Raw genomic sequence first — 27,230 nt, 5'->3', positions numbered from 1 at the left:
GGAGGGAGCTGGAGCGAGCCCCATTGCCGTGCCAAACTGAGTCACTGGCACTGTTGCGCTCCCATGATGGCTTCAACCATTTCATCTGGGCAGATCGAACACTGTGCACCTAGCATTACGGGAAATATCATCAAATGATGATTGGTCAACTGTTGATTGTGGCATGAAAAGCTCCTGGACACATGGACCAGCGGGACGGCCAGCCACATGCTTTTTCTGCAAGTCTGTGATGAAAGTTATCGACGGCTCTTGGCTGTAGAGTTGCCGTAGCAGGTTCGAAAATGCGACGGTATTCGCTCGGTTATTGTAGTTTTTAGAGATCTTCCAAATTTATGAACCTGGCTACGAGAGATGCCGGAAAACGGATGGTGGATATACAGGGAACAGCGGGAGCAATGCCTAGCTGAAGCAGAAGCAGGCTTCCGGTCATGCTCTGCATTCTGCGGTGCAGCAGGGATCCAAGCTGGACAGATCTTGATAGAAACAGTTTCAGTGCAGACCATAACTATCGCATTTCAGATGGGGTCTAACGTACACCCTTTACCAAGGAGCTTGATCTATTTCCAGAATTCTGCAGTGTTGGTGTATTTAGATGGAAACAGAGTTGCGCATGGTGGAATCCTAATATTTATAATCGGCTAAAAAATGCACAAGAAATACTTTCTCCATGTAAAAAAGAATAATCAGAAATAATTGCCCCCAAAGCAAGAGTTGCGATATTCCATTTCATTCGAAGAAGAAGTGGCTTAAGATCGACTACGATTAGGGAGCCATTTTCCAACCTCCCATAGGAGAGGAGAGAGACTAGTTCGGAGGCTGCCTCTAAGGTTGTTGGGCGGTTGGCCCTGTGTCAGAGAGAGAAATGATGGAATGGACATGTACAAAAATCCACCCTTTTTAGACGGAATTAGACCATCTCCAGTAGAATCGGTATTTTGAAAATCCGGTTGCTATAGTACTTGCGGCACTGTAGCAACTTCGGAAGTATCGGTATCCGGGTGCTACAGCATCGCTACAGTACTGCGGAAGAGAGAAAACGAAACGAATCTGCGGGCCTACAGTACTGTTCATAGAGGCTGTCAGCGGTCCAGAGAGAAAAAAAGAGGAGTAGAAGATAGAAAATAAGTAGCTGCTGGAGATAAAAAATAAGAGATGTTATAATAGTAATAAAAAATAAGAGATGCTATAATAGTAATAGAGAATGTTATAATAGTATTAAAATTTAAGATAACTGCTGAAGATAACCTTAAAAGACACTAAACGTGCATAGAGCCACTGTTGGACACCGACTTAAAGGCTGTGCGGCCTTTAAACAATGTGGATGCCCTGGGAGGCAAAGAAGAAAAAAGAAAGAAAGCATATTGCGATGGCGATGCATGTGCAGTAGTAACTGGCAGTGTGCATGCTAGTACTCATATCCATAGTTCCATACTCATCGAATCCAAACAGAAAGACCACCATAAACGAACCATGGGTACGTACACTATTCATAGACCTTTTTTAGCGAAAACAATCGACGAAATTCATTGCAGATATGAGCAGTTCTGATCGACTCACCAACCAGTACCAGGACACCACACATTGCAGACTGCAGTCACCAACCCACTTGTAATATTCATATCTCCTACTCCCCTGGGACCCCGAGGCATCAGAGCTACAGTCCCAAACCAACCAAACCAAATTGCCAACGAAATAATTGAATGGACCACCCCCCTGCAAGAGCAGGCGAAACACACAAGCACGCGAACACCAGAACCTACAAATCACCACGCATCACGGAGACACGACCTACCCCGCCAAGAAATCAAAAGAAAATGGAGAAGAAGCTGCAGTGAACAGAGAGAGTGTGGCAAGAGCAAGAGGACAAGAAGAACCAGCTCAGAAAGATGGGAACTTGGCGCAGCGCTGCTTCAGGTACACGGCGCAGCCGTCCTTGGGCACGATCGTCGGCATGTACACCGGATCGTCGCACCCCTCCGTCCTGTCCCGCTTGAAGTCCACCACCGATACGAACAGCGCCAAGAACAGCGCCAGGTGGTTCAACGCGTACCGCTGCCCCACGCACTGGTGCGCGCCGGCGCCGAACGCCAGGAAGTTGCGCTTGAACGCCACGTCCTCCCGGCGCGCCTCCGAGAAGAACCGCTCCGGGTCGAACGCGTCGGCGTCCGGGAACCCCTGGAACGACGACTCGTACACCGACGGGAACACGATGGCGCCCTTGGGCACCGTGTACCACTCCGTCAGCTGGAACGGCTCGCCCGCGATGTGCGGCACCAGCGTCGCGGGCGGGCGGTACCGGACCACCTCGCGCGCAACTGCCTGGGTGTACTTCATCGCCAGGAGCTGCTCCGCGGTGATGGGCCCGCCCGAGTCCGGCGACCAGACCTCGGACACCTCGGCCCGCACGCGGGCGACCACGTCCGGGTGGGAGTCCAGCGCGGTCACGGCCCAGCAGAGGGAGGAGGTGGACGCGTCCTGCGCCGCGAAGAGGAAGTCGAACAGGAAGCCCCCGATCTCCTCGTCGTCGGTGTGTGCCGGCGGCGGATGGCCCGCCGCAGCCGCCTCGTCGATCTCCCGCACCGTATGCTGCATCCAGTAATCCACCAGGCACTCAGGCTCGGCGCCGGCGCGCATGCGCGCCTTGCTCTCCCGCGCGCACTCCCTGAGCGTGCGCACCAGCCGCGCCACGCCCTGTCTAGCGCGCCGGAACGCGAACCCGGGCAGGTCCACGGGCATCGCCATGAGCCCGACGTTGAAGAGGTTGTAGTCCCTTTCGAACTGCTGCCTCGCCTCCTTGGTGAGGTACGGCCCCACGAACACCGTCTGCGAGGTCTCCAGGTTCATGTCGCGGCAGGGCACCCGTATCGGAAAGGCCTTCCCGCCCTCGGCGGCGCTCTGGTCGAGCCACCTCCGAAGGTGGGAGAGGATGACGCGCTGCTGGATTGCGGCGTAGGTGGAGAGCGCGCGCGGCGTGAAGTTGGGCGCAATCCGGCGGCGCAGGTCCTTGTGGTCCTCGCCGAACATGTAGATGAGGTTGTGGTCGCCGAAGAGCTTGTTCCCGAAGGGGTGGCCGATGAGGTGGAACGCGTCGGGGCGGACGTTGGCGAAAACGCGGTGGGACAGCTCGCTGTCCCGGATGAAGACGATGAACCGCCCGACCAAGAAATCCGCGGCGAGCCCCATCCCGGACTTCCTGGCGCGCGCCGCCTGGCCGTCCCAGAACCCCGTCGGGTCGCGGAGCATGTGCGCGACGCTCCCGAGGAACGGCATGACGAGCGGCGGGCCAGGCAGGGGGCCCTTCTTGCGGTGGTAGGACAACTGCTCCACCAGGAAGTAGAACGCCATCGCCGCTACCAAGAACGGCGCCGCCGCTCGGATGTCCAAGAAACCGGACAGCGACTCCGCCGCCATTGCGACGAACCACAACCCGCGGCCCTAGCAGCCGCTGCTACTACAGGTTTCCCCGGGGCAGAGGCTCGCGGGGAGCTCAAGCTCGTCTCTCCCTTCGACGCCAATGGACGTCAAAAGAAGGTATATTTATGTCATGCGTGGGACGGGGCTGGAAGGGAAGGTTGGAGCGGGAATCTGTGGTCAAAGGCAGGCTGGGAAAGAGAAAGGAGGCGGCCTTTTCGCCTGGCACGGCCGTGACGGATTGGCTGATGGCTGCCCTGCGCGGGATTGAAGGGGAGCGGGGGGAGGAGAGGACGGAGGCGCACGGCCGCACGGGGGCTGAAAGCCTTGCGGTTGCGGATAGGAATTTCTTACACAGAATTGGAAAGGGAAACAATCCCAGGTTACCTACCCTAGCGCTGAGAATTGCTAGCGACAGGGATGGAACGGATGAAGCTAACTACCCTAGCGCTGAGAATTCGGAAACCCCAAGGTCCACAATGGACACGGATCCTCTGCAGTTGCAGAGAGCTACAGTGGAGTGCATTAAGAGCACTCCACAGCTGTTGATTTAGAGATGGATGGATTGGATCAACCGCTACAGTAACGCTACATTACCTGGTGCTACAGTACAGATCTGTGGTACTGTAGAACCAAAACCTGTAGCTACAGTAATCCTCAGTAAACAGTGATTAATTAATGCAGAGAACTGTAGCAGCAGACTCATATTACTGTATAAACAGTAATCATCTGCATTAATCGTCATTAATGCAGAGGATCTGTGTCCTCCACCGATAGGCCAGGACCTTTTCTCTTCTTTTTTCTTCAAAATGTTTCCGAAAATGCTACTACTACCAGGTTTTTTTACGCTCACACACCGGCAAGCATGCTTCTATCACGCGCCTGCATCCCGATATCCGCCTATTCACAAGCCGCTAAAATAATGGTTACATCAAGCAATATACATATTATTCAAAGTAACGTAGAGTAAATATGAGTGAGGTAGCTTTGCCATGACTGTGCTACGTGACTTTGACGGACGGAGAAGAACGTTCTTCTCCATGTGAAACTAGTCCAACGTTCCAGAGTGGCGGCTCGGGTGAAAAGTCAATGCAACAAAATGAAAGAGAAGGTCAATTTCCGTACTACGTACTCAAGCTACAAAGGAGTATGACTTTGTTCGACTTCCGTTCTTCTAGAAAAAGACACAGCCGTTTCAAGCTTCATAGATATAGTTTGAACATGATTCCTTGATTAGCTTAATTTGGGACAGAGATTCCAGTCTTGCCAGGGATTTTAATTTTATTTTACATATTTTTTGTTTACTGGCGAATTTACCAAAATTTGTCAAGTTTTATTGAAATTTCGGTCATTTTACGTCCTCCGCTATATGAATCTCACGTGTTAGCAAAAGAAAATTTCAAAATTAGATATTTTATTCTCTATAAAATTTCTAAAATTCGTGAAATTTCATCAAAATCTCTGGTTCCGAACGACTAACTTGATAGTCTATCTGGTTCAGCTTATGGTCGTTAGAAGCTAGAAGTCGAACCAAACAATCTAGCTGTGAGCTATTTTTAGAAAGCTAAATAACTAACTTATGAGAAAATAAACTAAAAATTAAGAAGCTGGTTGAGATGAGTTTTTTCAACTTTTAATATGTTGAGAAACTAAAAATTTATTATAAAAATCAATAGCAAAATATCAAAAGCGAAAAACTGAAAGTCACAAAAACCAAAAACTAAAAATCTCAGTCTAACCAAACAGAATTAAGACCATCTCGGGCTATATTCTCTTTATTTCATGTCATTTACCTTCTCATTCTTATTTTTTTTATTTTCTCTTATTTTTAGTAGTTTTTTTAAAAAAAATGTGAAGAAAAGAGAGAATCTAATTACGAAAGAAATAACCTTAAAGAATTCCGCATCGGGGAAAGGACTCCTCGAGGATGGCATCCGGCTGGATACAGGTCGGGGGGCGGATAGTCTAAACCTGGGGCGCTGGCTGCGGCTGCTGGTTGAAGCGACCGAGCTGGACAAAAGAAACACCAATCGGCTTGGCTCCCACCATCTGTGCGGCTGCACCTGTGCGCGAGTGACACACGCACCAAGGCGAGCTCCACCATTGTACTGTATCGTCGGTAGTTCCAACGAAGCACACGCATCAACGCCGGGGCCTGCAAGGACCCGCTGCAGAGCTCTGCTGCGCCTGCGCGCGCGGTGCGGCCACCGATTCAGGTCGAGTCCTCCAATGTGGAATTCCGACGCCGGGTCCGGTGGACTGGCCGAGGCGATCCATTTGCACGGTTGCCGGCCTTTGCACGGTTGCCACAAGATCCATTTGCACGGTTGCCGGCCTTTGCACGGCTGCCACAAGATCCATTTGCGGCAAGTGAGCCGGGACGCGGATCTGTGTCGACCCTGATGCACAAGCCTGAAGCCCGGAAGGACCTCGACGTAACTACTGTATGCTTCACATTCTTTGTGAGGAAAAATATATCCAAGGTCGGCAACTGGGAACATCAGCTGAGCTAGCAAGCTTTGATTTGAAGCAAAAGAACAAAAGGATCCAGCACGTCAGAGTATCGATCGAGGTAGCTTTGTACCACACTCGAGAAAGAAGTTGGCAATTTGGCATCACCTGATGTACTTAGCGCGCTCGATCCGTTCGACCATGATGCGATGGCGCCACATGTGGTGCAACGATTCAGAGCCATAGCTAGGCTGCTGTTTTTCTGTACGACGCTGTAGTTTATTCAACTGTAGTAACTTACGCTGACCAGAGTCCTCAATCGTCAGGGAATACTTCAGCCTTGACCACGCCAGCTTAGTTACAGTACTCCGTAATAACGTGCATAAGATTCGAGGTGTGGCCTGTGACATGGCCCATGAGGGCGACAGCAGGCTTGCATGTGAGATGCGTGAATCGTGACGCGTCCAAACGCAGCGCGGATGCTCTACTGTGCTCGATCATGCTACCATCAGTGCCATGCAAAGGTGCTGAATCCGACAGAGGACTTGTGTGCTTATCGCCGTGATCAAGATGCTATGTGACGGGTGATCGGTAAATTTGTTAATTGGTTTGTTAAGTTTTGAATTGTTTAGGTTGTGCGGATAGTCCGTAAAATTCTTCGAATAGTTCATAGTTTTGAAGTAAACTGAGATGTACAGAGTGTCCGTACATTTTCTCTGAGAGTCCGTACTTTTACGGAAGTCTGCAAAATTCTTTAAATAGTTCACAGTTTTGAACTGAATTGGGATGTACGGAGAGTCTACACATTTTCCCGGAGAGTTCGTATTTTTTGGAGTATCCGCTCTTTTCTTTAGAGAGTCCACAGTTGAGCAGAATTTTAATTTCAATTGGAATGTGCTTTGAGTTGATTTGAATTTTCAATTGAGCATTTTGGTTATGGATTAACTGTAGATGAAGTTAGAGATATGTGTTTGCTTGTCTCATAGTTTGCAGTTGATGGATGCAACTTGGCGATCGACAGCGAGTGATCGGGGATAAGTGGGGTGCTTGGTACTGGATGATTAAGGAGGCCGGACAGAGCCAATGGTGCTTCTAGTGGTGAACGTGGAGGTCAAGCAAGGCTTAAAAGATGGATGGAGACGACGTGTTGATAAAGTCAAGCGAAAGTGATGCTAGTGTAAGTGACAAAGCTGCCCGAGGGATCGATAGCGAGAGAGACTTGCCAGTGGTCATGATCACAAGACGGAGTACACACGTCGACATCAGAGCGCTTGCTTAATGTGTAAGCAAGTGGTGTGTCACACTTTGAGAAGCGTGCAGAGGGTTTCGCGGTTTGGTCTCAAAATCGTGGGAGGACTGGAGGAGTACGTTGTAACATCGCGAAGCTTACGTCGAGGTGAAGCTAAGTCATGAAGACGTCACGGTCGTCTGTTGAATTTAGAAGAAAATGAACCAAAATATCCTTGATGGTAGATAGAAATGTACTATATGAAAGAGGTATTTTGGAAAAAAGCTAGGAAACTTAGGGGTCAAGTTTTTTATACCTATAAATAGAGAGATATAACTAGAGAGAACTTTGAACTAGCTATTTGAGCCTCTTGTGCCACGCATACGAGAGCATTGTCTTAGGATTTTAGAAGTGAGGAGAATGAGTGCTTAGCCTATGTAATATGTGAGATTTTTTAGAGGAAATATTTATAATCATTCTAAAATATGGCTGACCTCTTTGAGTAATTAAGTTTATTTTATTACATATGTTTGAATTTTCTTCATTCTAGTTTCCCTCTATTGCTCCCTCGTCTTGTGTGTAAGTTTTTCCTTTTTAGTGTTAATTTTTGTTTTTCTTTTTAGCTGAAATTTTAACACCTTCGGAAGTTATTTTTTTAATGCTAAAAGTATAAAAATCACATACACATGCATATGTGATAGAGTCTTGAATTCTTTTGCCTTTACACCATCATCTTGAAGATCTTCTTCACCCGGTATTCATCTCTAGGTTCTTAAGTGATCTTTCCTCAAGATTCAATCTTTATATGGGGATAAGTCATGTATTGATTTCCTGTGGAATCTAGTGTTCGATTACAATCATTAGACCCACCTTTATTAAATCTTCAAATTTGGTTTTTGATCTTTCTTGAAATCTCCAAACTCTCCGGTCACATCTTTGGAGTCTCCGAACTTTCTAGGTTGATGTAGTTTTTCGCTGCATATTTGTGTTTCGTTCTGCTATGATTCTCTTTTTAAAGGTGCGTTAGGTGGTTGAAAAGAAAAAACTATCAATTTCGAAAAAAATTATTGAGACATTATTTACCCTGTTCTTGTTGTCACTTTCAATGCTACAGAAGTGCTCCGCATTCATGAGCGCCGAGGTTGCCAGTTCCCGGCGGACGTACGGCGAGTCAGCGATGGATGAGATATGGGCGCGCGAGAGAGAAGGGTGCACGCATCACGCATGGTGTTAACTGTTACGGGGTTAGGATCGACAGGATTCGTTGGGGTGAGTTACTTAGTAACTAAACAATTAGCGCTTAGCCTGCAAATCCAGCTAGACCGATCGATCCCGGCCATTTGCTGCCGCCCAGCCACGATCACCAAAATATTCAGATTCCACTTCGCGCATGCGCTTACCACCGGTACGGTGCTTGTTCGCCGCACACTGCATGTACATGCATGCTCACGTACGTAAACCTGCTGCTGCTCATGTGTACTCCAACAAAACTTAGATGATCTACTTTGAGACTTGAGTCGACTAACTAAAATGCAGACACGATTATCTTACTCTTGTTTGGAAGGGAGAGAAGGGGAATTCTACCCTACGGTGATCGGTATTCCGCCATTCTCATCCGAGCACGTCAGGCGGTTGGGGTGCCTCTCGTCACTGGCATCCTCGCCGGAATCGCCGTCGTGACCTCAAGCGCGACCTCTCGCTGTTGCTACGCGCGCGTACTCGGCATGAATCATCGACGGCGAGCTCCTCAAGTCTCGCGTCGGCAAAGGCCTATCCGCTGCCTGCCAAGATCTGCCGTCAGAGGACTTTCTTGCTGCCGCGGCACGGCTCACTGGAGCTCCGCGGCAAGGCCATGCTCGCCAAGGTCGTCCTGTCTCCGTCAGACGACTCAGACCTCGCCCCGTGTTCATCGACAACTCCGGAGACCGGAGCTGTGTGCAATGTTCTCGACTGCTCGGCATTCGTTTTGTGACAACGAGTTCGATCTAGAACAGCATGGGTATGGCAGTATATATTGTGTGTAGCTACCAGCACGTGATCAAATCAAAGGGGCGGCATGCGCCGCGCGCGCGAGATCGAGCAAACAACGCAGTAACCCATGTGCTGCTTATTTATTTACTCATACTCAGCGAATCCAAACAGAACGACCATCATGAATGAATACTGAATAGTGTGCGTGCACTGTTCAGACAGCAGCCCATGCGGTCATGGACAACCAGCTTAGCACGATGGGAACTTGGCTCGTCGAAGAGGCTCATCGGCGTCGTCTGCCCCGGCGCCGGCTAGCGGTACAGCGGCGGTAGCGTTGGAGCTGTGTTGACGCTAGGGCTTCAGTTGTTCGACCGCGTAGGGCTTCAGAGCATGAACCTCACCGGCTGGATTCCTCGCCTATCTCGTCGTTCCCGTCGGCTCAGCCATCCTCTCGTGTTCCTCCTGTCGAGGTTGAATTATACAGTAGAGTGTGTTCGGTTTTTCCCATCTTTTTTTTTAATCTTGGGTCAGCGAATACATAGAATCTCAAAACAAAACTTAAATGTTTATATTCACTGTTATAATCTGGTCCATTGATTTAAATATATGGTATTATCTTTAACTTAGAAGTGAAATTTGATTTGAGCTTTACTCCGTAGCTTAGTCTAATAATGCATAATTTACAACCGTTTATACAGATGGTTTCACTTATTAGCGTCATAAAATTATTTTTATACGAGTAATTAATCACAATCTCAATTCTTCCGTCCGTTCATACGATCTCAGATTCAATCAAATCAAGTAGAAACTTATACACAACCCACGTAACTAACCAAACAATTTTCTTTTTAATACATATAATTTTACTTAATCTATTTAATTTTAAACTATTTATTCAATATAACCCTATAAAACTGGATGCGGACAACCAAACAAATCACATGGAGGTGGGGAAATGGTGGGTCGAATTGGGAAAGGCCGATTTGAGTCGAAAGAATAGCCGATTGAGGTCGGTAGGTAGCCGACACACTCGAACGCAAAGGACAGCCCATACCACGATCCAAGAACAAAGTAGGCGGGCCGGGCCGGGCCAACGGTCTGGCTGCCCACCGCCTCCCGTCCCGTCTCCCCACCCGCGGCCGCGCCTGCTCGGAGTTGCCCCGACAGGACACGATCCCCAAGACCCCAACTCTCTCGCGACTCGAGAGAAGCGAGCTCCGGAGAGCAGCGAGAGACTTCAAGCCCCCGATCACATACATGTAGCCCACGTCTAGGTAGGGATGAAAACGGACGGAAACGGTTGGGAAAACTCTCTAACCGTTTTCACTTTTATATTTTCTCTGCCGGACAGGAAAGAAAACGGGATAGGCGGGAACGGGAAAAAACAAAAACGATCGGACATAATCGGATGGTCGAAAACGAACCAATTCGATCGGGAAAATGACGGTATCGGTCGGGATTCGAAAACACAAAATGAAAACACCGACCTACAGAACCATCAAGACATGTCAACATATATAAGTTTAACATTACCTTCAGATAACACGGAATTAATAAGTTTAATGAACCAATCCAATCAACAAGTCGCATTAAAATAAAAAAATGTCATATAATTTTTCGATTCACATGACATATCATTTTTTATCAATATTTGACTCAAACAATACAAGATACAAAGATACAACAACATAAACCTTAGGACTGAGCAGTAGCTCGGTTGGTTCGCTCTCAATGGTAGACTGACAGGGACGGCCAGTCGTGGGTTCGATCCCTGGGATCGACCACGAGCCTTATCAGGGGTTTTTCCTTAGTAGTTAGGGATATGCACACACATGCCCGTTTAGCGAGAATATATCTGTAACGTATATGCTTAGAACATGCACGTGTGTGAGTGTGTTAGGCATGAGTGTGATGTAAGTGGGTTATATATGTCATGTTTTGTACCCCTCTAAAAAAGAACCATATAAACCTTAACTCGATACTCGAGCATATAATATAACATAAGTGATAAGTCTCAACCAAAGACATAAGTAAACGTAGGGGTGAAAACGGACGGAAACGATCGGAAAAACCCTCTACCGTTTTCATTTTCATATTTTCTCAGCCGGACGGAAACGAAAACAGGATAGATGGGAACGGGAAAAAACGAAAACGGACTGAAAAAAAGGGTATACGGCACCGGGACAGAACGGAATTTTCCCGTTCCGTTTTCATCCCTACGTCTAGGTACACCCGCTCTTTCCCCGTTTCTCCCCTTTGTTTTCTGGCAATTTTCAGGGCATTTATTGGGGCTGGAGCTACTGCGCTCGCGCTCAGACGGTGCCCCAATCTGTTAGTTTTTCGTTGGGGTTGCTGTTCGCTTTCGTGTTCTTCGTGGGCGGATTATCGGGTACTTGGTGTGGCAGCGGCATGCGGCTCACCGCAGCCCGTAGGGTTAGGAGTGGCAGAGAGTGGGTTCGACAGCAGCATTAGGGAGTTGGGACTTAGGGAGAGGAGAGATTGGGTGAAGGTGCAGCAGCGATAGGGAGGGCGGCAGAGAGGACTGAGGTAGAGGGATCGGCATAGTAAACATGCGTTGAATTATGATGCCTCTCGCTCTCTCTAATCTGTATAGTTTGTGTTTTGATGTTAAGATGCTGTAAAATGTTAGATACAGAGAAATGAATTTGACTAGATGCTTCTCAATTTGCGCTGATCAATCTTGACATTCTTGTGGTCTAACCGCCTTAGACATGCTCATCGAATTGCCTGGGATGGATTGCCTGTTCATGACAGCTTGAAACGTGTGCCTGACCTGAGGGTAGGCTGAGAGCCTGAGAGGTAAGGTTTGTTGTTTGAGTTACTTTGATTGCTTGTTTGACGAGGATGAAGCATTTGGGATGGTATATCAGATTGTTAGGCTTTTGAACCTGTGAATTCTGATTGCACTTTGGTAGTATTGCAGGCTACTGTAGGCTTGGGGTGGTGCTCTGCATCTCCCTGTAGTTTTATCGCACTAGCACGCCCCCGTTTTAGTCCTGCATATGCCACTGGTGACTGGCTACTTTCTTTTTTTTGTGGATTTCGCGGTTGATGTGATTCAGAATTCGTTATTTGAGTTGAGACATTTCTTAATTTTAGCTGTGCTAGTCATGTATGGATCACACTGCCTTCCTTGTTGGAATCTAGGAGAATGCCTCGCAAAAGTTGTCTCTGGACCTGACTATGGTGATGACTATGATGATTATGATGAGTATGATGATTCTGATGAGACCGGATATGACAAAAATCAACATCCTGTTAAGGAGAAAGGTATGTTTTTGAAGCTTCTAGCATGATGCATCTCGCCACTAATGAGGGGAAATGTTACTAGAGTTGCTTTATATTCTGAATCTGACAAACAGAAGTAGTGCATGCCTTAGATAAGGCTCCACAACATCATTGTTGTTGCTCAAAGCAATGGTTTTCAACTGATTATCGTTTATTCCCTTGTCTTGCTTTAACTGCTAGTAAATTCAACTGAATGTTGTTGATTGCATGTACCTGTGTCCATTTGCATTGTAGATATAACATGCTATATGTGAAATGATGGCTTATTACACGCAACTCTCCATCTCTCTTATCCAGTGCGTGGAGATATTGCGTTGCATATTCATTTGGTTGAAGGAGTCGGTGCCCATGTGCATTTTCTGACCAAGGTCAAATTTCATCCATCCAGTCAGCTAGTCAAAACTTACACGAAAACCTCAGACATTATGAAAATGGCTCAAAGTTGTTGGGGTTTAGCAGGCTACCAGTCAACTAGCTGGTTTCTCTACTGGTTACTTGCTGAATTCTGGTGCACATGCATCGAATTGTTTCTAACATTCTAAGCTACTGAAACTATTCTTGCTGAATTCTGATTGCTACCCTTTGGTTCTGCAAAGATTTTAGCTTTGAATGATTTGCAGTTTGCGTCCTTATTGTGTGGTTTAGTTTTGAGGAGTTTCTCTGCTAAAATCTTATTGACTGTGATACTTCTCTTTGATCTCTAATATTTGTTACCAATATCTTTCATAGAATCATTGAAGAAGTCCTCAAGTGCGGTCCCCGTGCATTGGACGTGTCCCATGTGCACATTCAATAATCATGCAGCATGGTGTACTGTGAGATGTGTGGGGTTTTCCGTGAATCCTTTGTCAAATCTACCTAGGATGGTACAATAAAAGGTAGCTAGGAGTTGCACATGCTTTATCCATTCCGATTCTGTTTGTTAGTATACAAGGAATTGTAATATTACCTTATATGTTATCTCTATCAGTTGCAGTTAGTGCAGTGTCAAGTGAGCTTAGGACTGCCGCATCAAAATTTGACTCTGCCAAGACACCCGTGAAGACTCGTGCTGTAGATTTTGATGGTGATTCTAAGAGGAAGCATGCTAGTACATCCTGTGATAAAGGTATTACTGGTGCAAATTGGCATCATTTGTATTGATTGTTTATATGTCTAACTAAGAACCCAGCTGGCATGTACCATCAATTCGGCTGCTGCTTCCTAATCATATCAACAAACAGGAAAAAAAAGTAAGAATTCACAATATAACAGTGCGCACTTGCTTCTTGTATCTTTGGAACAGGATTGTGATTTTTCTCTCCCCTTAAACATCAGTATTTCATGCTCTCATGGCTTTGTGGACCGTTTACTTTCCGGGCAGTCAAATCGAAGAAATTTGTTGCTATTTCATTTCGGAGCATGGGACTATTCATAAATATATTTGGATGCTGAACATTGTCGATATACACTAGGTAGAAGTGATTCGGTTGTTGGATGCCTTCACAGTCAATACATTGTTAGGCATGTCTTCTGAATAGAGTTCTTCTTGTGTTAAGGTTGAAATGCTGAACTAAAGTTGCAGTGCTGCTTATGCTATAACAGTCTTATTGCTCTGTCTGTTAATAAGCTTGTCTGCTGAAAATAAAGGCTATTAGCTATTCTTTTATTTCCTCCATTTTAATTGTTTATGTATCTCAACAGCCAATTCCATACAGTTAGCATCTGCTGGTAGCTTATTATGTGCTGAAAAAAGAAGAAGATCCCTGTACTTTCTGAAGAAGTGCCTGTGGAGAGGACACGTTTTCAGCGAAAGGGACACCAGAGTAGTGGGCCTAGCAGTTCTTCACCGAATGATGACGTGACCCAGAAACTCTCTTCTGACATAAGCCAGCTAAGTTTAGAAAAGAACAATGTAAATGTTATCAAACCTTGTTTGCCTGAAGAGTATAAGCCTGAAAAGTGGATGTTAGCTGATCAGGAGCCAGGGGTGCTGAGCCAACTAAACCTTGCAATAGTAGGTCATCACTCATCTTCTGTTGGAAATACAGCATGTATGATTTGACATTGTTGTTCTTCTAAAATGTCCTTTGTCTAAAGGGAAGTGTCTCTGAACAATTTGGTTAGGTGGGTCACGTTGATTCTGGCAAGTCAACACTATCTGGGAGATTACTACTCTATTAGGAAGGATATCGAAAAAAGATATGCACAAGAATGAGGAGGAGTCTAAAGAGAAAGTATGTTGCTCCTCTCATATCAGATGCTATATTTCTTCATGTTGCTGTCCTGTGCACATCTAACTGTTTGTGTTGTATAATTCGTTTTTTTAGGGGAAGGGATTGTTTGCTTTTGCATGGGCCATGGATGTGAGCAGCGAAGAAAGAGAACGAGGTGTGACAATGACTGTGGCTGTCTCTTATTTGGAGACCAAGAAATACCGTGTAGTTTTGCTCGACTCGCCTGGCCACAAAGATTTTGTGCCAAATATGATATCTGGTGCAACACAAGCTGATGCAGCTATTCTTGTGGTTGATGCTTCCACTGGTTCTTTTGAAGCAGGCAGGATGGTGAAGGAGGAAAAAGTGTTGGCCAGACTAAAGAGCATGCGGAGCTTATTAGAAGCTTTGGTGTTGAACAGCTTGTTGTCGCAGTCAACAGATGGATGCTGTTGGGTACTCAAAAGAAAGATTTGAGTTCATCAAACTACAACTTGGTGGTTTCCTGACTATTACCTGGATTCCTCTTAGTGCTGTCGAAAATCAAAATTTGATCAAACCTCCTTCAGATGCTTGTTTGACCTCCTGGTAAGTTCTGTTTCAGGCGCACTTTTGTCTCATGTAAAACACTGCGTTACAATGAGTCTTTCTTCAATGGTGAGGAGGTTGTGGAGTTTATGACCTCTTATGAGCTGTCTGCAGGAATCATAGATAGGTAACTTATTGTTGTACACACTAGTCACTACTGAAATTTATGACACGGTGTATAGAAGACACAGCTGAAAGTAAACCTATTGTCACGATGGACCATAAATCTTTATCATCCCATGAATTGAATATTATAGGGTACTAACAATCACTTATGAGTATAACTCCATTGTGGTGCTCATATTTCTAATACTACTCCAGCCCTGAATAGATGCCATCCAGAATGTCTGCAATAACCTTGGGAAACTTGGGGAATTTAACTTTTTGCCACCGTTCTGGATGGCAAGCTCTCAAATGCCATCTTCCCGGGTGACTTTGACATTTTCGATCCGATCCCCACAATATGTTGCTCGTTTGCCACTTTCAGCACCTTTTAGCACTATTTTACTATTTTCTAGATCAGCTCAAATGTGAAATGACTATTTTGCCCTCCTCCTTCCATGCACTCTTAGCTCTCTCCTTCTTTAGCCCTTATGCTGCCCGCCATGGCCTACGCAGCCACATCACACCGCAAACCCCCACCCTGCCACCGGAACACTGAGGAAGAAGAATAGAGGCACAAGGGGGCCATGCACTCCTCGTTGGCGCCAGACGGCGGCAACGCCTGTTCCTCCGTCGCGTCCCCACCCACACACCATCACCTACGCCTGGCCCCTGCGCACTAGCGACAAGGAAGATGATATGGTTTAGTTGATTAGATCGGTAGGGATAGATGGAGGAGCGTACTCGCCCTCTCAAGGAGGCTCTGAGTAGCGAATTATGTGGAGTCGTGGACTCTAAACTTATTCCATTGCTTGATTATGCCGAACAGTCCATGCCCTTAAATAGAGCCGGCGCTTGCAATCCATCTAACAACTCTATCTCTAACTAAACTGAATAACAAACCTAATCTTTAAGTTAACAATTCTTATCTCCAAGCAAAAGATTCTACCAAACTAACTACTAACTGAAATCTATCTCTAGCCTTCTGCTGAAGAGACCTGCTTCGTTCCTTGTTCCCGCGCCACAGGCTCCTTCTTCTGTCACATGTACGTGCGTCCAACAAAAGCGTCTACAACATTTTCGCCCACCTGGCGAAACATCTTGTTCTCGATGGAACTCTGGATGTTGCTGCATAAACCCTTCCAACATCTCCTAGGTAGCATTTGCGGCGCCTTGGCCCACCATTGCACCAGAACCTCCCACACGCCTCGATTGAGTCTCGAGCACACAATCCTTGACGGCTCAGGCAGTACACGACCATGCTTGGTGTGCGGTAACCTGGCAATCTCCGTAGGAGGATCCCCATGATATTTCTTCAAGAACCCCACATTAACGACATCATGAATTCGAGCTCTAGCCGGTAGATTCAAACGATACACAACCGGACCGATCCGCTCAGTGATTTGGAATGGCCCATCATAACGAGGAGCTAGCTTCCCAGCTGATCGATCTATTATAGTTGTTGTCGTCTGATGTTGCAATCATAACCATACACAACCTCCCACTGTGAACTCAATGTCCCGATGATTGTCATTGTACTATAGCTTCGTGTTGTCCTAGACCTGGCGCAAACGTTCCCTGATTTCAGCAAGAAAAACATCTCTATCTCGGAGCTGCTTGTCTACTGCTACGACCCTTGCTAACCCCAGCTGGTATGAGATCAACTCGGGCGGAGCACGACCATACACCACTTAGAACGGCGTAGCTTTTGGAGATGTTTGAAATGAAGTATTGAAGCAATATTCCGCCCATGGCAACCACCTAAGCCAGTTGTGCGGCCGATCACCATCGAGACAGCGCAAATACACGCCCAAAATTCGATTCGATACCTGTGAGTTTGAAAAATTCTATCTAGAAGGTGCTTGTGAAAACCGGATCCTTGTCACTCACAATCGAACTTGGAATCCCATGGAGATGCATGACCTGATCGAAGAACGCCTATGCGACGGACATGGCCAAGTATGGATGACCCAATGCGGTGAAGTGGGCCTACTTAGAAAATCTATCGACCACCGTCAGCACCACCGATTTACCTCCAACCTTCGGAAATCATTTGACAAAGTCCATGGCTATATCCGCCCAAACAGCCTGTGGTACTTCCAAAGGTTGAAGGAGTCCTGTCGGGTGAAGATGCTCCGTCTTATTGTGTTGACATACTGCACACCCTTGCACGAAGTCCCATACCAATCTAGTGGCATGCGGGTTATAGAACAAACGACACAAGCGATGCAAAGTCTTTTGCACGCCTTCGTGACATGTGCCGTGCGCTACAACTAATATCTGCGGGCACAGTGTCGATGATGAACGAACGAAGATGCGGTTCTTGTGGACAACGAAGCCTTCGATGATGGACCAATGCGGACCAACTGTTCCTGATGACATCTCCGCCTTCTTGGCTGTAATCTCAAGAAGTGAAGAAGCCTCTTGTTGGACATCCCGAAAGAGCTCGATCTCGGGTATGGTCAACGTAAAATTGGTGCTCTGATCTTCATCCCATCGGAGAGAGCATCCGCTGCAATATTCTGCCGCCTCGGCCTAAACTCCACAGAGAAATCATACCTGAAAAGCTTACTGACCCATGTGTGCTGAGAGATCGTCGACAAGCGCTGGTTAAATAAAATTTGCCTCCCACTGGACCGAAAAACCAACAAGAACTTCAAGTTGTAATGATCCGTGCACACGACGAACGGCCTCGCCCACAAATACAACCACCAATGACGCATCACCTTCACAAGACCGATCAACTCGCGCTCGTACGTGGCTAACTTGGCATGGTGGGTCGCTACTGCTCTACTGAAGAACGCAATCGGTCCACCGCCTTGATGCAGCGCCACGCCAAAACCCGATCCAGAGGCGTTGCAATCGACGACAAAGTGTTGATCAAAGTCCGGCAGTTGCAAGACCGGTCCCTCCATTAATGCCCACTTCAGTGCGCTGAACGCTTGGTCTGCATCTGTTGTCCACACAAATGCCTCCTTCCTCAATAATTGTGTCACTGGTCTGGTCATCGTGCTGTAGTTCTTAATTAACTTGCGATAATAACCCATGAGGCCGAGAAATCCACGGAGAGCACGCATCGTTCCCAGTGTTAGCCAAGCCTGCATAGCCTCCACCTTCGACGGATCCATTGCAACTCCCTGGCTGGAAACAACATGATCGAGGTACGCTACCCACTGTTCCCTGAACAAGCACTTGGAACGTTTCACCACCAGCTGGTGTTCCCGCAACAACAATACCGCTCGAATGTGATGCAAATGCTCATACCACGACGCACTGTATATCAAAATGTCATCGAAGAAGACAAGCATGAACCGTTGGATAAAAGTCTTGAGGACGTCGTTCATCAATGCTTGTAAGGTGGAACGCGTGTTCGTCAGTCCGAATGACATCACCAACAACTCGTAATGGCCGTGATGGGTACAAAAAGCCATCTTCTCGATGTCCAGCTGGTGTATCAGAACCTAATGGTAGCCATTGCGAAGGTCCAACTTCGTGAAGTACCGAGCCCCATTTAGCTCATCAATGACCGGGATCGAGAACTTATCCTTTACCGTCTTGGCATTCAGTGCGCAAGAGTTAACACAGAAGTCCATGAGTTGTCTTGCTTGCGCACAAGAAGAACCGGCAAGGAGAAAGCCGATGTACTCTCCCTGATAATACCTTGGCACAACATGTCTGCGCATTGGCGCTCGATCTCGTCATTGAGCAGTTGTGGGTACCTATAAGGGGCGGACAACGATCAGCGTGGTTCCCAGTAGCAGATGAATATGGTGATCAAAACGCCAACGAGGGGGAAGACCTTGAGGAGCTTTAAAGATGTCATTGAATTACGACAAAAGTAGGCTGAGAACGTCGGATTGTAATGCGCGTAGTCATGGTGCCGCTATCGTGTCCATCTCGAACCACCGCACTCGATGATCATCGCGCCAAAAAGACATGGACAACCACTCGAAATCCCATAGCATCGGGCCTAATGTGCGCAACCATGGAATCCCCAAAACCAGTTCATATCCTTCCAATGGCAGGACATACAAACTAAGGCAAAAGGATTCACCGCCAGTAGTCATCTTTGCACTTGTGCAGATCCCGGAACATGGGAGTCGATCATCGTTGGCGACACCTTTGATAGACCTGGCTGAGGTACGAAGGACTGTCCAAGCCGACGCATCGTGTGTTCTGCGATAAATGAATGAGTCAAACCAGTGTCCATGAGTGCACGCAGACCTTGTCCAGTAATTTCCACCTGCAGATGCATACTCTGACTGGACACAATGCCCGTTATGGCATGCATCGAGATTTTTGGCCCATCATCATCTAATCCGCTTCCAATTCATCTTCATCGCCAAGTTCTAGGAGATATATTCTCCTCATGGAGTAGTGTTGTAGGTGCTCCTTAGAGAATTTTTTTGGGGCAGTTGAAACAAAGTCCTTTAAGGTGATACCAAAGATGATATGGTTTAGTTGATTGGATCGGTAGGGATAGATGGCGGAGCGTACTCGCCCTCTCAAGGATGCTCTGAGTAGCGAATTACATGGACTCTAAACTTATTTCATTGCTTGATTATGCCGAACAATCCATGCTCTTAAATAGAGTTGGCGCTTACAATCCATTTAACAACTCTATCTCTAACTAAACTGAATAACAAACCTAATCTTTAAGCTAACAATTCTTATCTCCTAGCTAAAGATTCTACCAAACTAACTACTAACAGAAATCTATCTCTAGCCTTTTGCCGAGGAGACCTGCTTCGTTCCTTGTTCTAGCGCCGCAAGCTCCTTCTTCCGTTGCTTGTTTGTGTGTCCGACAAAAGTGTGTACAGCAAAGGAGGACCGGGAGAGGGTCATCATCGGGGCAAGGAGCCGATGATCAGTAACTTAATGGAGATCTCCACCGCCACCTTTCGTGACGCCTCCGCCAACAGCCCAACCATATCCTCGAGGACCTCATGGCTGCGACCGCCGCCACTTGCTTGCGGTGGTAGCCCCACGATGTAGCTAGTGTGGATCTCGCCATGGCCCGATTCTTCACTGTTGCTCAATCACCCCAAGGTCGACCGCGTGGTGTTCGGCCATGCGGCAGCAGGCAGGAGCAGGAATTCAGGAGTGGGGAACAGAGGAATAAGGAGGGAAGAGAAAAATGACCTTGATACCCCCATTAAGTCATGAAAGTGGCAAACCAGTAAGATTTAGTGGGGACCATGTGGCAAATTGTCCAAGTTACCCAGGAAGATGGCATTTGAGAGCTCGCCATCCGGTAGGGTGGCAAAGAATTAAATTCCCTTGGAAACTTTGACCACTAATATACATAGCAATGTTTTGGTTTCTTGCATGAAAATGATCTTAGGGCATTATCATCAGTGGCACTTGTTACTCCCTCTGGTCAGTGTCGTTTTGAACATTGATACTATCTCCCAAAATGCAATTGTGGCTCTAGTTTCTATTGTAGTATATTTGTTAAGCCTAGTATAATTATAATATTGTCAAGTGTTTTTCGGACGAATCTACACATCATCTTCATAAGTTTGATCTCGATATTCAATTTAAAAAAAAATGCTATGCGTATCCCAAATGACACTCCTGTTGGCTGGATGTTGTATGTTTTTTATAAATTTTCCTACGTATAATTTGGAAAGGTGAAAATGCGATTGCAGTCCATGTCCATCTCAAAAACGACAAGAGACTGGAGCGATTAACTGTTAATTTGCTTATCCATTTTTGCAGCACATGGATTTGTATGTTAGTATTATCTGGTTAATTGTTACCCTGAAACTTATCAATGTTTTGGACAACTTTTCCACTAGTCTTAGAATGATATGCTGTGCCTATAGTTAAATGTTTAGTGTCAGGTAAAAGATTATTTTTTTCTTTCTGTAACTGGTTTCTACTAGTCTGATGGCAGCTTATTTGCATAATCGAATGCATACTTTCATAGGAACTATTTGGTCAAATTTGAGTGTCTTCGGGGCAAACTATCTCTCTGAACAAAAGTGCATTGTTTTGAATATAAAATGGATATGTCCTTTTAGGTATCAAGGGTTCTATCTCTTGGATGCTATAGATTCTCTGCAGCTTCCTTCTCGGGATGTTTCAAAGCCCCTCATTCTTCCAATCTGTGATGTTATCAAGTCTCAGTCAACAGGGCAGTTGGCAGCTTTTGGAAAATTGGAAACTGGGGCTATACAAATTGGTTCGAAGGTAGATTTCTCGAAAGTTTTATCCCTTCAGCAGCTGATTTATTCCCCTATTGCATTGAGAATTTGAGATCAGTTACGACAATGAGGATAGGTTGATTCTAGTCTATTTAGACCATGATGTTGTTTGTGAAGTGCTAATGTTTGATCTTTCGGTAACAACATGATGGGAAAATGTAGCTGCATCTAAGTTGTTTAAGATTTTGTTCCGGGAAGAAATACTTTTCCTGTTCTTCTTGCTTGACAGTTCAATTGAATGGTTGTGAACTATAATGCTTCTCATATTTTTCTCTCTTCTGACAATTTGTTTTTTCCCCTTTTGTTGCAGGTGTTAGTTTTACCCCGTGGACAAGTGGCGACGTGAAAACCATAGAGTGGGACTCTAATTCATGCAGCATAGCGAGGGCTGGTGACAATGTGGCCGTTAGTTTTCAAGGTATTGATGGGGGTCAACTTATACCTGGCGGGGTTCTTTGTCACCCTGGTTTCCCGGTGGCTGTAACTAACCACATGGAGCTGAAGGTTCTAGTCCTGGACATCACCACTCCTATTCTTGTTGGTTCTCAGGTAAAAATATGACTAAAAGCCTGCTTGATTAGCTTTTCCTTGGGGTGATCATAACAATGTTTTATGGACCTAGGTGGAGTTTCACATACATCGTGTGAAGGAGGCCGCGAGAATAACAAAATCATTGCATTGCTTGACAAGGCTGGCAAACCAAGTAAATCGGCACCTCGATTTCTTAAATCGAAGCAGAATGCTGTTGTACAGGTAACCAATGAAACGGATCATTGTGATCAACTTTTGTTTACAAAGTTCCATACCCTAGGATCATATAGTTTGTGAAATTTGTACAGTACAGTTCATTATTCATGCTGTTCTTATTTTGTCAGGTTACCCTAGATGGCGCGGTCTGTGTTCAGTAATTCTCTAAGGGCCGAGCTCTTGGGAGGGCATACTTAAGGTCGTCTGGACACACTATTGCTGTTGGCGTAGTTAATCGGATAATTGGCCAAGATGAGAACTAGAAGACCTCCTCTTCTGAAATCTGAACCAAAACGCTGCCGTTCTTAGGGGTAGGTACTCTTAACAGACCCATAATGGGTGCTGGCAATTTTGTTTCGCATTTGCCTAATGCCATTCCCATTGTATTGAGATATGGCTGTAGATGGTCGGTCACACTTGAGAGTCTTGAGTTCTAACCCTCGGCTTTTGTTATTGTGCCACGGAATTCCCTTGCAATGTTGAATTCTAACTGTTGAGCTGACAAATATTTTGTTTCGGTCTATCCCCATACTCAGCTGAATTTGGTACCGGGGTCATCCTCCGTCATAAGTTATTTCTTCATTTTAGCATGTCCTAAGTTTGCGTAAAGGGAATGAGTTGTACTTTTGTGGTCCGTTTCTTGGCTCAACTTTTTTTTGAGAGGAAGGAAAGGGCTTTATTAATCAACAATAATGTTTAATCTCTTGGCTCAACTCATGATGGCTAAAAATTCTTCGGCCTCTAGGCCTGCTGTATTATCTATTATTGGCCTCTCTAGTTCATGCCTTGAGTTAGCCAAGCAATCTGGTGTTTTTAACAAAACCTGCAGTAGCCCAAACCGAATTACCCAAGCATGTTATTCAACGAGTTATTTTATTTTTACATTTTTAACATTAATATTTAAATAAATAGACATCTAATAGGAAGATTGGTACAAATAGACGTCTACTGCTATCTAAAAGGGTTACGGCTATTTCAGAAAGCGGTTATCATGTCACGGTGGTATGGGTACTTCTTACCGCACTCTAATAGGGCGGTTAGCGTCCGTGGTGGTACGGGTACTTCTTACCGCACTCTAATATGGCGGTTAGCGTCCGTGCCAGGCTCCCCCGAGTGCCCTGTTACCATCCTCTAAGAAGATGGTTAGTGCCTTTACCGCCCTCTCAGGGGGTAGTTAGCCCTCCACTGTGCGCTCCTCCTCCACCCAACACACTATAAATAGGTTGAAAATTAAGTAAAATAGGCATTTAAATCCAAAAAAAAAGGATGGGGACGAGAGGAGAGGGAGGAAGCGCGGTGAAACCCTACGATTTTTTATCAATGAATTTAGGATCTCGGTTTCTGGTAATTTTTCTAGACTTATGTTTTTATTAGTAATTATCATGTTTTAGCGATATAATAGTAGTTACATTATATGAGACCTACGCTTTACCAAGGTAATTAGAAAATGAAGTTTTTCTTTTTTTTATAGTATATTATAAAGATCTATTTTAACATGGTAGGATAGCCATTAGATGTATAATTGTATTTAGAGTACGGTAGTTTTGATTATTTAGATTTTACAAAATAGTGATGTAGGTAATAATTATAGATAATTAGAAACTGTATTAAGTAGATGGGGTTTAATTAGTTTAAATTGGTTAGTTTGCTTATGAGCAATATTGCGAACTAAACGTATTGTTAGGTGATCATCGGTTCTGGTAATTTTGTCAGAGTTTCGATAATCAGAAGTATAGTTTTTCGGTATTAACGTTGGACGTATTTTCGGATGTTGTCAAGGATATCCGATAAGCTATATTTTCAAATATATTATTATGAAGGTCATATTGGTTATGGTCCTAACAGTGTAGATCTCTCTGAATTTCAGCATGTCGTTAAGAGACTTAGTAGAGCCAATGAAAGGACCATAGTGGGTGTGTGCAAGTGGTTGATGCGCTATTTTCAACTGGATCCCTAATAACATGAGCTTAAGCTGAGAGTTGTGCAAAGCCGTGCTACCTAAGGGTACTTCGGTAAGCTCGTCCTGATTAATGCGACATCTACTTAGAGGCAATACGTAGATATAGCATGTGAACGTGATCTCCCTCTTGTGTTGCTAGCTTAGGCGTACTAGTAGGATCCAACAGAGGAAAACATTGGGGAAGCAGTAGCAGGAACAAGTCAGACAGTGGTGGATGAAGCACACCCGGCAAATATGGGGGATGAGCAAGATATTGGGCATGTGTAGGAGATGAAACCGAAGGGTGTAGCCGATGAGGGGGAGTAAATCTCTAACATAATTGAAGAGATAGAGAGGGGGGATCATGAGCTCAATGAAGCCATTGCCGACGAGGATTCATCCGACGAGGAGGAAAATACTCTTGTTCTTGTGGAGTAGGGAATCAGGAATTTTTAAAGCTAGTGGTCAGTGAGGGTCATCGGACACCGTGGGAATATCATGAGAACGAGGTGTCTTAGGGTGCTATACGCTACTAAGGAGGTTATTATTGATACAGTGAAATTATGGTCGCTATCTCTTGGAGGCAATTCAAGGTTGTAAAGTCAAGTAAAAGGGAGTACAACGTCAAGTAGCCGCAATGTGTGCGAGAGTTACTTTGACATCAAGCATTACCCCTCGAGTGAGAAGCTTAGGAAACGAGTATTGCAGCGTGCTTTCTTTGCATTTGCAGCAACTATCAAGGCATTATTGACCCATCATTTGCTTGGACGGGACACTCCTCATTAGGAAGTATAAATAACAGATATTGTTTGCAATTGGGGTAAACGGGAACAACCAAGTCATGCCACTTGGGTTTGCCTTCGTAGAGAGTGAGAATGGGGACCTATGGTATTGGTTCCTTGAGCGGGTCAAGTATGCTATTGTTTTGGACCAGCCTGATGTATGTTTGATTCGTGATAAACATGTAGGGATGTTGCAGGCTTTGCTGGATATGCAATACAACAGTGTTCGATGGTGTGTAAGAGCAAAGTGGTCCGATTTGAAGAGCAGGTGGTGCATGAGGCATATGGGTGCAAACTTTTACAGACAATTCAAAAACAAACTTGATGAATCTTTTCAAAAAAATTATGCAGCCAAAATCAATAGAGAAAAATTCAACGCACTATGGACAAGACTAGACGAACTAACCACGAAGCAGACAGCTGAGGTAACAGACACCAAAGATGAGCCGGTTTTTCTTGGACCCATCCCAACAGATACTCCCCAGATAGTAAGGAGATCAGGGTCAGTTGTTAGGAATTTTTTTGTAGTGGATACAAAATGAGCCAAGAGAGAAATATGTATTGATGTACGACACTAGAGGGGCAAGATATGGGATAATGACAACAAATCTTATTAGGATCTACAACTGGGTTATGCGAAGTATGAGGCCCCTCCCACTTGTTAGAATTGTTGAAGATTCTGCATGAAACTTACAGATATTTTATGGATCGCAATGTAGCTGCTTTAAAGGCAATGGTGATATCCTTCATTGATCGCCCACAGTCGCACTAGGCACATGAGCAGGACCATAGCGCGTACGAGCTTTTTAGGTCACAGTTCGATCGCCTGTGTCCAGAGAACGTGGCCTGGACCCCCTACAACCACTTGATGATACAAGACCGTGCGCCTTTCGATCTTTCTCCATTGTGCAGCCACGACGAGGACTACTGGCTTACGAAGAAGTTGCTCATCTTCGACATCTACATCGAGAAGTACTCACCCCACCATGTGATGAGGCAGTTCGGACGCTTCCAGGTGTTCCCCCCTCATCAACGTCTGCACGACTCTGCCCCACGTTCACAGGTAACTAAAATCAAATACATAATCCATAGCATGCTTAATCTCATTTTTAATCTATCTAATATTGTTGACTTGCAGTATACACGTAATGGCCAATTGGGTGGCAACCTATGGGTAGATTGCTTGGCGCCATATGTCTCGACGTGGGCCCATGCCCTTGAGGATGTCATTGAGAAGCCTCATTTTTTCGCTAACCTGGGTTTCGAGGAGTACCTGAGGTGGTACATCTCGCGTACACGTACACGGGTCACCTACACCCCAGGTAACGTCCGGCCGCACATTGCTTCGACTATGGAGGCCTACCCGGTCTATTGGGACGAGGACGCTGCATTAACAGTATATTTAATTAACGTATCTTTGTCATCATGTAATCCCATATGAACCGCTATGAATTGAAATTCTCATTTGATGTTTGTTTCAACAGGCCGATATCATATACAATATACATAGGGACACGGCTGGAGCCATGGAACGCCTCAGGCAAGGGATTAAGCTTAGTGCAATGGATGTAGTAGGATTTTTGAGACGGGTTTTTGACAATGCCGCTCGGGCCCTAAAGCTTACCTCATGTTGATCCACTGCATACGTCGTCGGTGCTCCTTCCAGGTCCAGCGGGGTCCACGCAGAGTCGTCCAAGAGGTCTCATGTGCAACGAACTCCACCGGGAGCAACATCCACACCGCCACCTCGACCACGGACTCTAGGGCCGGTAACAACAGATACGATTTTTTCATACGCATGTTGTTTAGCGATATATTTTTGTTACTGATGCATTAATTTAACGAATTATATTAGGTGCACCTACACACTTATCAGTACTAACACCTAGACTATGGCCAGCACAGGCACATTCATCATTCGTAGGTCTTTCAGGTAATATGCAGCAATATACTGCCGCATTCAATATATTCAATAGTATATCTAATGTAACATCTTTCTACATGTTACTACGGTGATGAAGCCGGGACGTCTTCATCTGCACATCCACCGTTCGCTCCTTACTTTGGCACTCAGGCCTGGCCGTCTACAACTACCCCTGCATATCATACAGGTACAACATTGCATTTTTACTAATACATTCATTTCCACATTTATTGTATCTAATACATTCATCCGTTCACAGACCCCTCTAGTGATTATGCATGGACGGCAGTGGCACCATCGCAGTCGTCTTACCCGAGTTAGGAGGATGAACCTGGATCAGATCTCCTGTTCGACCTCGTGAGGGATTTCTTCGG

General features: G+C 45.7%; 1 protein-coding gene and 1 pseudogene across 1 annotated transcript; one reads left to right on the top strand and one right to left on the bottom strand.

Annotated features, from left to right (window-relative positions):
- Positions 1–1,255: 1,255 nt before the first annotated feature.
- LOC133893054 (cytochrome P450 710A1-like) lies at positions 1,256–3,849 on the bottom strand. The gene has a single exon (XM_062334028.1). The coding sequence runs from the start codon at positions 3,409–3,411 to the stop codon at positions 1,879–1,881; it is 1,533 nt and encodes a 510-aa protein (XP_062190012.1). The 5' UTR covers positions 3,412–3,849; the 3' UTR covers positions 1,256–1,878.
- Positions 3,850–11,814: 7,965 nt separating this feature from the next.
- Positions 11,815–22,732, top strand: LOC133910285 (uncharacterized; annotated as a pseudogene).
- The last annotated feature ends 4,498 nt before the right edge of the window (positions 22,733–27,230 follow it).

Source organism: Phragmites australis, chromosome 2 (genome assembly GCF_958298935.1).
Source record: "Phragmites australis chromosome 2, lpPhrAust1.1, whole genome shotgun sequence".
Lineage (NCBI taxonomy): Eukaryota > Viridiplantae > Streptophyta > Magnoliopsida > Poales > Poaceae > Phragmites > Phragmites australis.
This window is presented reverse-complemented; position numbering and strand designations above follow the sequence as displayed.

Coding starts and splice junctions, on each gene's coding strand:
- LOC133893054 (XM_062334028.1), bottom strand. CDS start 3,411: ATGGCGGCGGAGTCGCTGTCCGGTTTCTTGGACATCCGAGCGGCGGCG.